The 16,675-nt window shown below is 52.5% G+C and overlaps 1 protein-coding gene across 1 annotated transcript in view; it reads right to left on the bottom strand.

The window, feature by feature from the left end:
* Window positions 1-3,170: 3,170 nt before the first annotated feature.
* BLK (BLK proto-oncogene, Src family tyrosine kinase) overlaps window positions 3,171-16,675 on the bottom strand; it is a 66,394-nt gene continuing 52,889 nt past the window's right edge. Inside the window, exons 8-13 of the mRNA XM_019496389.2 lie at window positions 16,351-16,503; window positions 14,876-15,055; window positions 13,969-14,045; window positions 9,743-9,893; window positions 8,004-8,135; window positions 3,171-6,117 (exon numbers count right to left, since the gene is read on the bottom strand). Coding sequence (XP_019351934.1) covers window positions 5,909-6,117; window positions 8,004-8,135; window positions 9,743-9,893; window positions 13,969-14,045; window positions 14,876-15,055; window positions 16,351-16,503 — 902 coding nt within the window. The 3' untranslated portion in view covers window positions 3,171-5,908. The remainder of the gene's footprint in view (window positions 6,118-8,003; window positions 8,136-9,742; window positions 9,894-13,968; window positions 14,046-14,875; window positions 15,056-16,350; window positions 16,504-16,675) is intronic.

Here is a 16,675-nt window from a genome sequence, read left to right as displayed (position 1 = left end):
TGAGAGGCGACCTTGTGGCTGCCTATAAGTTCATCACGGGGGCACAGAAGGGAATTGGTGAGTATTTATTCACCAAGGCGCCCCCGGGGGTTGCAAGAAATAATGGCCACAAGCTAGCAGAGAGCAGATTTAGACTGGACATTAGGAAGAACTTCTTCACAGTTCGAGTGGCCAAGGTCTGGAACGGGCTCCCAAGGGAGGTGGTGCTCTCCCCTGCCCTGGGGGTCTTCAAGAGGAGGTTAGATGAGCATCTAGCTGGGGTCATCTAGACCCAGCACTCTTTCCTGCTTATGCAGGGGGTCGGACTCGATGATCTATTGAGGTCCCTTCCGACCCTAACATCTATGAATCTATGAATCTATGTCAACTGGGACTAGACTGGGCAGGGAGGGGGCACAGAAGGTGAAGGGGTGACTGAGTAACACTGTCCCTAGCTATGGTGACTTTAGGAAAAAGCTTCCCTTCAAAGTAAGAGAAAGGTTGGCCACACTGGTATCATGGACCCACACTGCACTGAAGCTTGTGAATCAGGCCCAGGACACTCAGGTGAGGCTTGGGCCATCTCCATGGTACCTTGAACCTCTTGTGAGGAGACTCTCCTGCCCTTCCATTATCTGCAGGGTTGCAGTCACATTGCTGATGCCAGTCTGCTTGGCCCAGCAGCTCACCAAGCTTTGGTTTGATATTGGCTGCTTGCTGTGATGTCCCTCTCATCACCATGCCTCCCTGCAGTGTCTGCTATGCTCCCCTACTGGCTCCTTGACATGGCATCTCAGGGCACCAGGATGTAGCAGTGATTTGCTGCCCTGGGCAGGGCCTGAACTCACTGTTATAGCTCACTCGCTCAGAGGCAAAGGTCCTGAACAGCCTTACAAGCTAGTGGGCCATCCTTCCACCCCATCCCTGCTGGAGCAATAGGTGGAAACAAGTGTCCTTGGTGTGCTGCCCTAAGGCAAGCTGAATGAGTGACAGCAGGGCTAGGGACCACCATGGCTTTCTATGCAGATACTGCCAGGTCAGGGGGGAGGCACTACTGGGAGAGGCCTGGGGTGGACAAGAGTGAGGTCTCAGTCTGGAAAGAGGCTGGTGCCTCCGGGTTATGCCTGTAGAAATCAGGTGCAGAGCACTGATGCAGACAGAAGGACCTGGGTTTGATCTGGTCAGCCAGGGCTGCTCCTAATTCCCTGCCTTTTTCTTTGTACTTCGCAGGTGGTGGAAGAATCCAAGCTCAGAGGCTTGCCACTGCCTGCGCTTCGGTGAAGCAAGCCTGATGTGCTGGTGGCCCAGCACCTGCCTCGTGGGCTGTGACGGTGTGGCAAACGCTGGGTGCAGGGCTGACTGGAGCAGTGCCTGACTCTCGGCTCCCCAGCAGACAGCTCCTTACCTTGAGGGGAGACGCCGTGAGCTCCTGGAGCAGCGGAGAGGGTGTGCAGAGCAAAGCCTGATTCTGTCATGCTACCCATTAGGCTAGCTTGCCAGCAGACCAGAGCCTTGGGTGGGATTTGTCCCTTCTTGCCTTGGAGCATAACTCAAACTGAGCCCCAGAAACATGAGCTGGCTGGCCTAGAGCCAGCATCATGTCATTGGCAGGTCAGCTCACTGTTCTTTGCCTCAGTTTTCCACTCTGTAAAATGGGGCAAATGCTACCTCCTTCCCACTGGAGCCCTGGGGATGTAGGTGCTATGTTATATCCAAAAGGGGCAGTCCTAGGAGATACCCCCCATTTCCCTCTCATCGTCCTTCCTCTTTTGCACTGAGACAAAGGTGCCATCATCTTTTTTTCTCCATAATGTTGCCCCATCTATAATTCTCACCTGTCTCCATATCCCCCGCACCCTCCCCTCCCCTATGCCTCTCTCCTCTTCCCTTTCTTCTCATATCCTCTTGCTTGCTCTCTTTCCAACATACCTCATTTTAGCACCTGCTCCTTTTTCCATGACTAACATGTCCCACGTTCCCTTTCCAATTGTCTGGCCTTTTTTCTTCCCATTTTGCAGCCATTTCCCAGCAAGTGGCTGCCACAGGGAGAAGGTATTTTTATGTTCATAGGGACCCATCCAGAGAGACCTCTGAGCAACGCCGGGGAGTTCCCCATCTGAGGACCTTCCCATGTTGACTGATAATGAGTTAATTCAGCTGCACACAGCCCCTGAGATGGGCGAAGCCATGGTACGCCACCCTTTTCAGGTGAGGCATGGGGGAGATGAAGGGGCAGAATCAAGGTTACCTGGCCCGACAGTGGCAGAGCTGTGAATATAACCTCACTTTTTGTCCTGTGGACACAGAGAAGTGGACTCCAGAGTCCAGGCAACCCCTCCCAGTCCTGTATGCTGCTCTGACTTGCCTGGTCTATAGCAGAGCTTGCCAGGCGATGTGTGCCAGGACAGTCCCAGATTTCACGTTGTCCCAGATGGTCCCCCTACCCCTAGCCATAGCCCTGCTGTTGGTGTGGGAATCAGAAGACAGGAGCTCTAGCTCCAGCATTTCCTTGTGTGATGAACTCACACAAGCTGCATGCATCGGTTTCCTGGGTTGCCTTTCAATTCTTGGGGGCAGAGGCCAGCTCTACTCTGCAGAGTCTTGCAGACATAAAGGTCCCGCTCCCTTGGCACTATAGCTACTTTGACAAACCTAATAGATGGCTTCTGTCAGCTGACTTCTATCTTCAGGAAGGTGATGGAAATATGCTGGCAGGAAAAACCCACTCTGCAAAACAACTAGAAGAGAAGCAGCCCTGCAGATAACTAAATCCGAAGGCTTCTTGAAGCCCAAACCTGCTTCACTGAAGCCAACGGAGGTTTTGCCGGCTGCTAATTTGAGCCCCACAGGATGGAAACTTATGCAATTGTGTGGTCAGATGAGTCCTTGTGACACCTTCATTTTTCACAAGTGTTGCAGACAGCAAAGACTAACCCAGCTGGCACACCTGTGCAGGGGGAATAACACGGCTGCTATTGCCAGAAGAAGGAACTTGTAGTTTATCTCCTGAAGGATAGTCACAACTCCCTCTACTTCACCACAAGCTAGGGCAAACTCCCTGATGCCAAAGGCCATCAAAGCCCCATGTCTGTGGGCTGGACCAAATGGTTTCAGGACCTGTTCAAGGCAATGTATCATTCCTGGTATACAAGGAAGACAGAGCTGGAACTCAAGTGGTGAGGAAGAGCCTCTGTATTTTTACAACATAGCCATTTTATTTAATCACGCTCCCTGATAATCAAAATAGGATTAGCCCCAAGGTCTGCTGTCATCCGAACGGTCTCGTAACCACAGAACTTCCCAATTGCGACCTCATCTGCTTGCATCACCGCGATCATCAGCAGCAGCATCTTCATCCCTGCAGCAGCACCTAAGAGCCCCAGTCCTGGACCTGGAAGCTGCAGTGCAAGGTGCGGTACCAACATGGTGCAAAAAAAGGACCTTTGCCCCATGCAGCTCCCAGATGATGTCAGCAGATCTCCCAGTCTAGGGGGCTTTTAGGTGGGTTTCCTCTCTGGGTTGAGGGCCCAGGAGAAGGAGGTGCAGGATGAGTGCCCAAAGCAAGTGAAAGCACAGGTAGGGGCAATGTTAAATCCTGCTCTCCACGCCCAGAAAACATCCCTGAGGAGGTGGAGGCACCAGCTGTGCAGTGTGAGGGGAAGTCTTCTTGTCTCCGGCTTGGCCAGAACCTCCCCATTGCGAGGAAGAGGTTAGGAGCAATGCGTCTGGCTAGGACACTTCAGCCTGTGTTTATGCAGGAGGTCCCCTGCTGCCCAGCGTCATCCTGGCTGGCCTTAAAACCTCTGGACACAGTCCCTGGCCAAAGACAATGCAGCATAAGCCAGGCAAAGGCTGTGGGAGTGGGCAAGACGTTTGGATCCAGATCCTCCTCTGGTGTAAAGCAGCAAAGCTCCACTGACTTCACTCTGTGCACTTCCCAGGGGTGCTGGGAGGGACGTTTGTACAGTGCCTTACACAGTGGATTCCTGGTCCAGGACTGGGGCTCTTAGGTGGTGCTGCAGTGATGATGACGATGGTGATGGAGTGACGTGCCCACACCTGAAAAGCGGTGCTCAGGATCCTTCTGGCTCCCAGCCTCATCATCCTGTGTCCATGGGTTCCCCTAGCAGGGGCTGGGTCTTTGTTCAGAGCACGGGTTTCCTCTGTATCCAACTCCCAGCCACGGTGGGCCATGGTGAAAATGTGAAGCCTGCAGGGCTGTGGGAGACAAATGATCCCCTACCCTAACTCTACCAGCTCATACCGCACAGAGACAACCACCAGGTTTGCAGACTGCATGGGGGAAGGTAGCAGCATTTGCAGCCAGGGATTTGTCAGGGGTGTCTGTGAAGGAAGGAGGGTCGGGAAGGCAGCCAACAAGCAGTGAACTTTGCTGGAACATCCTTGTCCTTTGTGGGCCAACTGGATTTGCCCCTGGGATAGAGAGAGCAGGTACGCCTTGTGCCTGTGCATCTAACTCCCCTGGATTTGTGAGGACCGAGTGACCTCTGGTGGGATCACAGAGTTATAGCATCTTTTGGTCCAGCCGGGCTCAGAAGTAGTTAGCCAGATTCATTTGGAGTCAGGCAAGATAGCTTCCTATAAACCAGCCAAATCAGAGATGTGTAGGTTCAGCTTTTGGAAGCAACAGCTGATTTCATCAGGTGCTGCAACAGGACTGCAAAAAGCCCAGATGCTAAATCGGTGCAGTGATTACCATAAAAAGAGTGGGGAAGGGGAAGAAAAACGATGGGCGAAGGGAGTTAAGAGGTGCTGAAAGCTAAGCCCCTGTGCATGTTTGCCTGGGGAGGGGGATGCTGCCATGGAGCAAGGGCTAGGAGAAGAAATTCATAGATTGCAATGTGGAGCATGTTTAAGAAGGCAGATTGCAATGCCCCAGTGGGATTTGGCCTGGACCGCGTGACCAAGAGCCTTATTGTGGGGAAAATTATCAAAAGGACTTTAGTTAACATGAAGGCTACAGCTGTGGGTTGAGCAATTTATCAGCTTACCCCGTGATGCTGGGAGTCTGGAGGACTTGGGATGGGCTGGTTCACCGCTCCAGAGCCAGCTTGCCACATGAGTGGTCAGGGCTGGGGAAATGTAGGGCTCTTTGGGGAGCTGGCTGGTCTGGGAGCGCTGGGATCCCATGCCCTTGCCTGCATAGCAAGTCTGTCCTGAGGCCTGCAGACCTTGGGAGCTGCTGACCGACACCTGCTACAAGTGCTAGCTTCGCTCTATGGCTGCTGGAGGCCTGGGAACTGGTTTTGCTTTGGAAGCAGCACACGTGGCTGCGGTTTTTCCATAGAATCACAGCGAAGTAGGGCCGGGAGGTAGAGATCATGTAGTACAACCTTTGCCTGCAGCAGGATCAGCTGCGGGGACCAAAGAGGTTTAATCACGAGAGAGGGTCTGTCTATTGGGGGTCTTTATTGGTGGATGGCAGGCCCTGCCAAGATGGGCAGCCTTGGAAAAAGAAGTGCTCAGCTGACCTAGAGGAGACTGCAGCACTGGCAGGGACAGGGCAAGGGACCATCCTGCTAGGCATGGACCGGGCTGGAGGGATTCAGTCCCTATGGCTCAGTCAGTCTTGGCTTGCCATCTGCCCTGCCAGGGGCTCCACAAACCCCAGTTGCAGCAGTGCTGGCTGCTCTGGATGTCAGGCACTGGGCTGGGACCTCCGTGCCAGGGGCTGAGGAAGGAGGTTTACTTCTGATTGCACTTCTCATGGTCTCTGTGTCCTGAGTGTCCTGCCCACTCCTCTCAGACCCCCTCCCCAAAGGCACAGAAGCAAAGGGGGGGAGCAGGTCCAGCTGAGAGGTCCATGGGGCGCCGTATCAGAACAGCCTGACAGTCCCCTCCAGCCAGCATCGTGGAGACGGCCCCTCTCCTCCAGCACGCTGCCTCATGCAGGCTCAGTGGCCTGGTGCTACTGCCCTGGCTCTGGTTCGTATTGCTTCTCCGTGGCTATGTAGAAGTCCTCAAGCACGGACTGCAGGTACTCAAAGGTGGGCCGCTCCTCGGGCCTGGTCCGCCAGCACTTCAGGATGATGCTGTAGAGCTCGCCGGGGCAGCAGTCGGGGCAGGGCATCCGGTAGCCCCGTTCCACGTTGCGGATCACCTCCGGGTTGGTCATGCCTAGGACGGTATTGAAAAGGGGATAGATCACTCTAGAGATATCTGCTTCAACGCATCTGCCCCTGCCACTGCTGGGGGGGTCAGGCTGCTGGGCTAGACAGACTGACCCAATATGGCACTGCTTATGTTCTCGTGCCCTTGAAGTGCATCCTCCCCAACAAGGTGAGTTCAGGAAAGGACAGGACAACTCCGCCATCCCCTCTGCAACCTGCACCAGGCAGGTCCCCCCATTCACATTGGGCACCCACTAGCCTCACCTGAGAGCAGGACTGTCCTGCATCAGCGTGTGCCTCTAGGAGAGTACCTACCTGACTCAACCGATGCAAAAATCAAGTACCTGGCCTGAGGTCATCCAACGCAGCTGGGAATCACCTCCTGCTCCCTGCTTAGCCCCGGGCTGGATGTCATGGGAGACCCTTGCCCTGCCCATACCAGCGCTGTAGTGTCCTTTCGGTCAGCTGAGGACTTTAGTTTCACTCTCCCACTGCCCAGGATATTGGCTGATCTCCTAGGCTCCTTTAAAAGCTCCAGGAGCTCAGACCCCTGCCATGTGCACAACGGGAGAATTCCCCCCTCAGTCCTTGCTATATATGGCCCATGACCCATAGCCAAGCTGTTTGGATGTTTCCCCCTGGATTTCTCTCTGGAGGATATGCCCCGGCCAGGCCCTGCAATGCAGCCGTGTTGTCGGGGGAAGGCTGTAATGGGGGTATTGCTCATAGCAGCAGTGTTGTCAACTCAGGAAAACCAGGAGCAGGATCACGTGCTTCCTATGAGCCGAGCTCCACAAAGCCGATAAAAGCACTGACGGCGCAGCTGCAGCCTATTCGGCATTTATTGCCACCCATGGGCCAGGCCTGGCTGCATCTATCATTGAAGCTGCCACTGGAGTCAGCAGCCAGGAAGACCGTCTCTTGAACGACAGCACTGGGCAGAGTCACGGTCCCTGCCGTCTTTTCCGCTGAAGCTGCATACAAGCTTCACGCTCCTATTGCTGGGCCTGCGGGGTTGAGGCAGGGCTTGTGCAGCAGACTCCTGCAATCTGGCCCTGGTAAGTGGGTCATGGCAGGACAGCTGCCAAATTGCAAGTGGAGGAGCTGTGTAGTTCACACACACACACGTGTGCACTTGTGCACTCACATAGGCACATGCATACACCAACACACTTCCCCTTGGAGCACTTGGGATGCTGATGTGTCTATTGCCGCACAGCAGGACTCAGTCCAGCTGGTACCTTTTCAACTAGCAGCGAGCCAAGGAGTTCCCTGATGTGCTCCATTGGCACAGAGGATCCTGAGAGCTATTCTAGCAGTGGAGCCAAGCATGGGAAGAGCCTGGCATGCTGTAGTGGAGAGACCCATCACCCCCTCAGGTTGCTTCTGCAAGCAGAGTACACTTCTTGCAGTCCCAGCAATTGCTCCCAGCCCTGGCTGGAAACAGAGTCTGGTCTTCTTGACAGTGGGCACTGCTGAAGGAGGCTTCACCAAGCTACAGGAGGTTTCCCCTGCAGGCAAGGAAGGGGTCACAGTGCCCAGACACCAGCCATTGGGGAACCAAACCAGGAACGGACATGCAAAGTCAGTGAGAGAAGGTGGAGGAGACAACCCTGGACAATGCCAGCTGCCAGGGGGGTGGTCACGAAATAGGATATTTGCCAGCGGCAGGAATGAGCAGGGGATGTGGAGAAAGACCACATTGACTCCCAGACCCTTCCTATAGGGTTTCCTCCTTCTGGGCTGATGCCAGTTCATTTAGCCCCTTTGCCAGGGGAGAGTCAAGGCTCCATATCCCACAACTCATCCCATGCCCTAGGTTGTGATCAGTGGTTTCTTTGGGAAGCAGGAAGTGCTTGGAAGCAAAGCAGGAGGGACGCCGTGCCCCCATACCTGGATATGGGATCCTGCCGTAGGTGATAATCTCTGTGAGGAGAATGCCGAAAGACCAGACATCGGATTTGATGGTGAAAACCCCGTAGTTAATTGCTTCCGGCGCTGTCCATTTGATAGGGAATTTGGCACCTGTTGGGAAGGAAAACGTTAAAGGATGGCCTTGGTGGGAGACTGCTCCCTGGGCCCAGAACTTGCAGGGAGCCCTTCTGCTTGCTGCTGGGAGGGGATATTTCAGTGTATTTACCCCAAAAATCTTGCATTTAAATTCCTCCCCACCTTACTTTCATTTCTACCCAGGAGAACTTGTGCAAACTTTTCTCTGATGCTCGATGAAGGGTGTTTGTGCCCAGAAGCTTGCTATTAAAGCATTGGGTTTTTTGCAAAAATCGAGTTGGTCCAATAAAAAATATCACCTCTGCCACGAGTCCTGATTGCTTTTTCCCCACCTTACAGAAACTCAACCTTGGAGGGCTTCATACAGCCTAACTGCTTTTGTTCCTGTCCTTCATGCTTTTGAGAAGGAGAGACGGATGAGCCTGGGAGCTGAGCTGTATTAAGTGAAGGCCACCCAAAGCAGACAGAGGAACGTGAGTTACTTACTACATCTGAGTGAAGAGACTTTAATGCAATCCTTTTGCAGGGAAAAACACAACCGCTGAGCAGAGGGTGCTGATTTTGCTGGGATGAGCCCCCACTTCACTAGCACGGATGTGTGTCCCTTTACAGCCATCTCAGGAAGGTGCCTCTTTTTAAATTTTTTTATATGGAAATGGCTTTTTGTTGGAACTTTTCTATTATGCTCAATGGTACAAATGCACCTTTCTTGAGAAAGTAATGGTGAAATGAAGTGTTTGGGGGTTTTCTCCATTTTGTTCTTTGTTTTGTGGATTCAAATGGATTCTCCCCCTCCCCAGAACTGGAAGTATTCAGATCGCTTTGCGACTCCAAGCGCTGCCAAAGTGCCAGATCTCAAACCCTCTCCCCAAATAGCTCTACTCAGACTCTGCAGTCGTACTGAAGAGCCGCTGTTTTGCTTCTCTGACTTCGCCGCCTCTTCACAATCTGAGTGAATCTATTGCACAACCGGCATCCTGGCAGATGACAAATATCTTATGGCAGCAATTTGCTGTGTCTGTCCTTCCAGTTGCAGAACTGAATCAACCTACCGGTATCCATGTGCCCTCTCGTGGCCACTTCTTGCTTGTGTTCGCCCTACCCATTGCCGTCACAGAGACTAGAGCTGGCAGCTCTGTGTACAGCAAGGGACCCCTTCCACAATTCATATTATATATTATTATATATTAACTGAACCAGCAACCGGAGATGCTTCAGAACTATGGATCCAGAAATGCCTACAAATCAGTCAGGGAGAGGGCAATAAATCCAACCTCTGCTGCAAAATTCATACATTGCTCCTCTTTTTACAGCTGACCGAACTAAAAGTGCTAGGACCAATTGAATGGGTGACTGAAATCTGGATCCAGATCCAAATGCTGGTTTTCAAGGCCATTTTTATCGCTTTATTGCATCTCCACTAAGTGGAGGATATTTTTTCAGTAGAAACAATTTGTCCGACGGCAGAGCCAGAGATCATAGCGTGATCATCCCCTATCAATACTGTATTTGGGTGGGAGCTCTGGGTGGGAGCAGGATTGCACGAGGGAGAAGGCCAGTCAGAAATAGAGCCAGACCTCTTTGGTCTGGTGCTGCCGTAAAGCACCAGGTGTGGAACCCACCTTCCTGTGCCAGGTATTCATTTTCTATTATCCTGGCCAAGCCAAAGTCAGCAACTTTGCAGCAGAGCATCTCTGAGACGAGGATGTTCGCTGCTCTCAAGTCGCGGTGGATGGAGTTCATTCTCTCGATGTATGCCATGCCTTCGGCCACCTAGGAGAGCAAGAGGGGCCAGGGGAGTTAGCACAGGAATATTCATCTCACCCTCCCATTGCCTGGACATTAAACATGCCAGCAATCACCTTGTCCCTCCCCAGTAGGAGATTGCATGACTATTCCTCAGCTGAGATCAGGGCTGCACTGTGCTAGGTGCTATAGGAGACAAACCCTTGGCTCCTAGAAAGCTCTTGGACAGGACAGATGATGTGTGGCAGCAAGAAAGGATCCTCAAACCCGGGGACAATCAGTCATTGAATTCAGATCACTTGATTCCCAGCCACAAGAGCGGCCCCCCTGCCCTTGGATTGGAGTTGAAAGAAGATAACAGCGTTTGGGGGCCTGGGTAGAGTAGTTCAGCTGTGGAGTAACTCAGTAGTAGTCCTGCCCACCTGGAAATGGGCATGAATATCCTCCCAGTTCGTCCCTTCTATAAAGCACAGGCTTGCATGGCATTTGCTTGTGCTTTTGCACAGCACAGAAACCAGGAGACCCTGAATGCCATGCATGGACTCGGCTGCCTTGCATGCCACTTTTTTTTGGCTGTTGTTGCTCTCATCCCCCTTGGCTTTACTGGCATGTCCTTAACTATGGTGCTCCTCAGGGCAGTGTTGGCCAGCATTATCGGGAGCAGTTGGCCCCAAATTGAGGCAAGTCCCTACTCTAACCTGGCGGGCAGGACTACTGCTGAATTATTCCACACCTGAACTATTTTAACCAGGCCCCAAATTGAAGCAAGTCAGTGCTGCAGTGGGGCGGTCTGGGGAAACAGGGTGCTTTGAAGAGGAGGCTGATGGGATGAAAGTAGGTCTCTGCAAGAACGATCAGTGTTTTCACTTGCCCTGCGGCCAGGGCACCAGGATTTTCCATGCCATGCAGTTTCTCATCAACCCCTAGCTTGCATGTGGTTTTAAACAGGATACTCGCACATACTTTCCAACTATGTATTTCACCTTCTATCAACACCCTTTCAGCTTGAGTGCGGCTCGTCTGAGTGGAAAATGGAAGAACTGACGTCACTTCCTGTCCTGATGTTAATGAGATAGCACTAGACCCATGGTTTCCTTTCAGCCTGCGCGTGCAGGGGGGACTGACCACAGGATGAATTCAATCGATTCAGTCCTTGCTAATTTTAACTCTGGGTGACGCTCTTGGCTGTGAAGCATGCCCAGTATGAGTGCTACTACCTTGGGATGTGATGTAATCCAAACACCGTTGGTAAACATATTGCAAAACAGCTATGCCTGTGCTCCACCCAAGGGGTGATTGGAAACCCCCTATGTTATAACAACTCGACATTGGAGAGAGGTCTGTAGTGACAGATAGGTGCCTGGGTTATGGTCTGGAACGAAAGGCTTCTACATGGCCTAGGGACGTCACCCTGGAAAGGGCCTTCAGGTCCATCCCTTTGCATCGAGCTTGACTGTCTTCAGTGATGGCAGATGACAGAACAAGGAGCAACGGGCTCACGTTGCAGCAAGGGACGTTTAGGTTGGATATTAGGAAAACCTTCACTAGGAAGCTGGGGAAGCACTGGAGCAGGTCACCCACAGAGGTGCTGGAATCTCCATCCTTGGAGGTCTTGAAGACCTGGCTCAACAAAGCCTTGGCTGGGATGATCTAGTTGGGGCTGGTCCTGCTCTGAGCAGGGGGTTGCACAGGATGTGACCTCCTGAGGTCCCTTCAACCCTCATTTTCTATGATTTGCAGGCAACTATTTGTTCATAAAGGGCCCAAACAACCTTTACTCCACCTCCCCTCCCTCCCCTCCTCCCAAGACACCATATAAACTCCCCTACAACCTGTCACAGGTAAAGAGCATGTAAACAGCAGCAGAGACAAGGGCACCCCCAATGCCCTGCCACTGCAATGGCATGGGAATTGTGGGCTAATATGCATGTGGGTGACCCTGAGAAGGGGCCCACACCCTGCCCTGCCAATAAGGCACTGCAGAGGAGAGGGGCTGCCATGCTCAGCTGCCCCAGTACCACAGACAACTGGTGCCTCCTGAGTCTGGGGGAGCACCAGATCACTGATGGGGGGGGGGGTCCCCCAATGGCTGATTGACAATTGGGGGGGCAAGTTCCCCAGTGGCCGATCACCGAGCCAGCAGTGAAATTGGAAGTGCATGTCCACTGGCACTTCTAGTTTCGCGGCTGGTGCTTCCAGGGGGTTCACAGCTGATCTCAGGGGGTGCATGTGCACCCGCTACACATTGCCAATGCCCACCACCCACTATGCTGTTTATCCTGGATGCATCCAAATGCTTATATAGCCCAGGGAGCATCTGGAGGCTCAAAGGTGACTCCATGCCCTCCAAACAAGACTGCAGCCACATGCACTGCCCTGGGTGGAAGGTGAAGTCGGCTGCAGGCTCTGCAGGTCCTCGCTACTGGGTTTTTGCGGGCATCTAGACCCCAGCCTGGGCACTCACTGTCAAGCTGCAGTTAATTGTGGGTGCAAAAGATCACCCAGACAGGCTGGTTTTTGCAGGCCAGGCTGTGGGGTGCAGCTCACAAGAGGGGCCTCATTGAGCATGGTGTCACCCAACCACAAAAGGAACGCTCTGCCTCTCCATTCACCACGTGGAAGATGCCTGTTCATGTAAAACTGTCCCTCCCTTTAGGCCAAAGCACCTCACTTAAAAAGGGAGCTCCTGGTCTTCTGTGGAGCCCCTCTGTAAAGGCGTATGGCAGCCCCATCCCTCCATCACACCAGAGCAATTGCCTGCAAATCTGTCTCTTCGTACTGAGTTCCCTCCTCCTCCCCCTGACTCAGAGACCACCCCCTTGACCACCCCCTTGCTTGCATGTGGTTTTAAACAGGATACTCCCTTTCCTCAGGGGCAACTTCTTTCCAGTTAGCCCCAAACGTCTTTCTCAAGGATGTGGACTCCAACCCACCTGGCACTTGTCCCACCTGCTCTGAATTAACCCACACCTGTTTTCTCCTTTGAGGCATGAGTTTGGTGCATAGTTTGGAAAGCATGAGGGATGCTCCTTGAAGGAAAAACCCTTCCTAGGAATAGAAGCCCCATCTTCCAAACGAGCCCCTTGCACCATGGTGGAGGCCTGGTTTCAAGGTAGTTTGCCGAGGTGAACGCGGTCCCACATCTTTATCTTCAGGAATGTGAGTCCAACCACAGGTGATTTCCTTCGCGTTACAAAAAAGAAATAACTCGTAGCCGGCGAAGCTGCAGCTGCTGCCCATAATTTATCAGGGGTATCAAAGGTAGAGCTGCAGACTGGATGTTATCAGTAGTAAAGAGGAAATGACCTGAAAAGCCTCCGTGGCAGAGGATAAAAATAGCTATTGGGGCTGCTGCTTAGAGGTATTGCAATCATTTTGTTTGAGGGCAAACTACGAAGCAAATGGTTCTGCTGGGTCAGCTGGTGCTTGCTCAGGCAGAGCGGCTCCCAGATCCATTCATTATTTAAAACCGGAGCCGAATGGTAGCTGCATTCTCTAGAGGAGGGTTGTGTTAGGCACAGTATAATTGCATGCAATTAAGCACTGCTTCCCCAGACTCTTTTCCAGGCAGGAGAAATCCAGAACAGGGAGTGAACAGTTCACTTCCATGCTGATTGCAGACTCTGTGTGAGACTTGCTAAAGTGATGCACATCAGCCTCACTCTGTTCCTAGCAAAATACAGCTCCTATTGATTCTGGCAGCCCTCATAGCAGCAGGGCATTGGCCACCATTGCTTTACCCTTGGCAGTTTTGGGTGTGATGTGTGGTGTTGTGTCAGGGTTGAGTGTAGTTTTACTATCAGGTTAGACAATGGATGTGTCTGGGGTGGTTTGGATAGGGATGATCCTGCTTCAGACAAGGGGGTTGGACTAAATGATCTCTGGAGGTCCCTTCCAGCCTGACTTACCTATGGGCATTTATACACCTGCTCTGGAAGTGGAGCGGGGACATGACCGCTTTAATTAGAGCGGCTCTGGAGTGGCTGAATGCACCTGCTTTCTTTCCTGCTGCCAAAAGTCAGGCACACCCCCTGCACTCGCATCTTGGATAGCGCTGCCCCATCTTCTTGACCCCACATCACCGTGCCCATTCATCACTGACCTGGGCCGACATGTCAATGAGTTTTGAGAGATTCAACTGGCCTCCTTCGTCGGTCTTCAGATAATCCAGCAAGCATCCTAGGAGCAAAGAAGAAGAACCCCAGTGTCCTCTGAGTCATGGGATCTGGTTGAAAGCCACCCAGTTTTTCCTTGCCCATTTTCTGTTGTTTGTCTATCAAAAATATGTAGACCCTCCTTACTTCTCAGATCTGAATAACTTCAGGGCTCCTGTTTTGTGGAGCTGCAGGGCAGAAACAACCCCCAGAAAAGTCTCCTATTTCCCTTCATATTTTGTATAGGGCTCTTTGCAAAGGTCATGGCTTTCTTATCTCAGACAGACATAGCCATTAGGGGTCACAGTCACGACTGCTTTTGAGTAGGAGCTGAATTATGATATCAAAGGGATTGCGCAGCACAGAAACGCAGAACGGGGAAGGTCATTGGGTCTAGTCCCCTGTGGTCACAGAGGAAGGAGAGGGAACAAAGGAAGGAAACTGAGACTAGAAAGAGCCATCGCGCCTCCCCAGCTCAGCCTTATTTTGACGCACACAGACTGTGGTGATGTTGCCTGTCATTGAACCTGTCCCCAAAACACCCGCTGGCTTCAAGAAACCCCACGATATTGCCATCTCCCCGCTCCCACACACATGCACGAGACTGTTCCAATGATGCTTGGCCTCTCTCCAGTGGCAGGAAGCCCACGAGAGCAGAGTTTGGGAAGCCTTATCCTCTTGAGAAAAGACTTTGTGGGTTTTTTCATCCGCCTCCCACCTGAGGCATGATTGCCCTTCACATGACCTGCTCTCAACCTGGGATCATCAAAAAGCCCAAGCACCGGCCTCCTCTTTTACAGACCTGAACCTGGTCCAAAATGTCTATAAGGAATAAGGCTGGGTGAGGCTATTTACCATTGGCCATGAACTCTGTCACGATGTAGACCGGCTGCTTGGTGACCACGGCATACAACCGGACCAGCTTGTCATGTTGGAGCCTCTTCATCAGGTTTGCCTCAGCCAGGAAGGCGTCCGGGGACATGCTGCCTTCCTTCAAGGTCTTCACAGCCACCTTTATGTTGCTCTTGTAATAGCCTGCCAAAAGAGAAGAAGGAGGGCCCTGTGATTAGAGTACTTTCCCACGATGGTAGTACCCAAATTCAATCTCTTCCTCCTATGTGAGCCTGGGAAACCATTTAATCCTTCTCTGCCTCATTTTCCCTGCTGGCTTCTGTCACGGGGGGTGGTCTGGGGAGAAGTCCAGCAGTGATGATGAGGTGGTCAGAGGCTCCAATGAAGAGTTGAAGTGCCAAGAGAAATGACATAACTCCAGCGAGGGACAAGTGGAATAGGCCAACCTATCAATCGATGGGTCAAGAGTTGAAAGCAAGCCTGTCTCGGGGTGGATGGGGATTAACAATGAAGTCCAGCTAGCAGGTGGGCAATCCCTGTTCCACCCAAGACGGTGGCCACCTCGGGAGGACGTGGAGAAAGGCCATCTTCTTTGATGGGGCCTCTCTGAAGGCAGAGTGGAGGTGGGAGGCTATTTGGGTATGGTAGGTACAAACTTTTTGGAGGGGCAGTGGTGGAGGAAGGGAATGGTAGGGTATTGCTTCTTTCTAGCTTGGCAGAGGGCATTGGGGGATCCATGCCATGAGAGAGAAGCTACCCCTAGGAGGTGGTTTGGGAGCCATTCCAGAAGGTGGAGATGTTAGGATAGAGGAGACAGGGCTGGAGTCCAGGAAATGTTTCTTTGCCAAGGACCTGGACTGGATCTTGTGTATCCTGCTGAAGAATACAGCAGTGAGCAGCATGAAGATACTGTACTCCAAGGGAGAGGAAAAGGGGGTGGTAAATCTACAGGCCAGGACGGGATGAGCGTCTTGACAGCATGCAAGCCCTGAACTGTATGTCCATCACCGTGGCATCAGCATCCCGCATTGAAAGGAGCTGGACATTTGCAATCAAGGGGGAGGGTGAATCTGTTGCACAGTCCTGGCCACCACTTTAGTCCCTGCATCTCGTGGTAGCAAGCAAACATGAAGGAGTGGAAGAGGAGGTGGAAATAAGCAGTTATGGGGATGCATACCCCTGGCCTCCCTCAGCAGAGGTGCATAGACTATTCCCCAAGCCACAGAGTTGCCTGGGCCCAAACTCCAGTCCTCGTTGGAAAGTGTGCATGGGGAGGTAGGTGCCGGCATGCCTGTGTGGGTCTGCACCAAAAGCCAGGTTGTGGTACGAAGCCACAGTAAAGACCTCATTCACACACCCAGCCATGGGCAATGGCTGGAAGTCATGATGCTTCTGGGGAAATGAGGTGTCTCCTTCTCCTGGACCATGTGCTGCTCTCCCAGACATACCCCACTGGGAGCAGAGATCACTGTACTTACCCATCCACACTTCCCCAAACTGCCCGGCACCAAGTTTCTTCACAAGTTTCAAGGACTCCCGTGGGATCTCCCATTCGTCCTGCGCCCAGGGTCTCTGGGGGATCAGCGTTGTGCATGGAACCGTCAACTTCTGGCAAAGACCGTCGCCCTTGGCTGTAGATGGAGAAAACACCTTCCAGGTCACTGGGAAGAGCCAAAACCTCAGCCCTTCATCTAGCCCAAGCCATGGTGCTAGACACACGTGCAAAGGGTAAGTCATCTTTTTGCTTGGAACAAGTCCATCACCATCCCACCCAGATGACCTCAGCCTCATGGCTCTGAGCAT

Source organism: Alligator mississippiensis, chromosome 1, assembly GCF_030867095.1.
Source record: "Alligator mississippiensis isolate rAllMis1 chromosome 1, rAllMis1, whole genome shotgun sequence".
Lineage (NCBI taxonomy): Eukaryota > Metazoa > Chordata > Crocodylia > Alligatoridae > Alligator > Alligator mississippiensis.
This window is presented reverse-complemented; position numbering and strand designations above follow the sequence as displayed.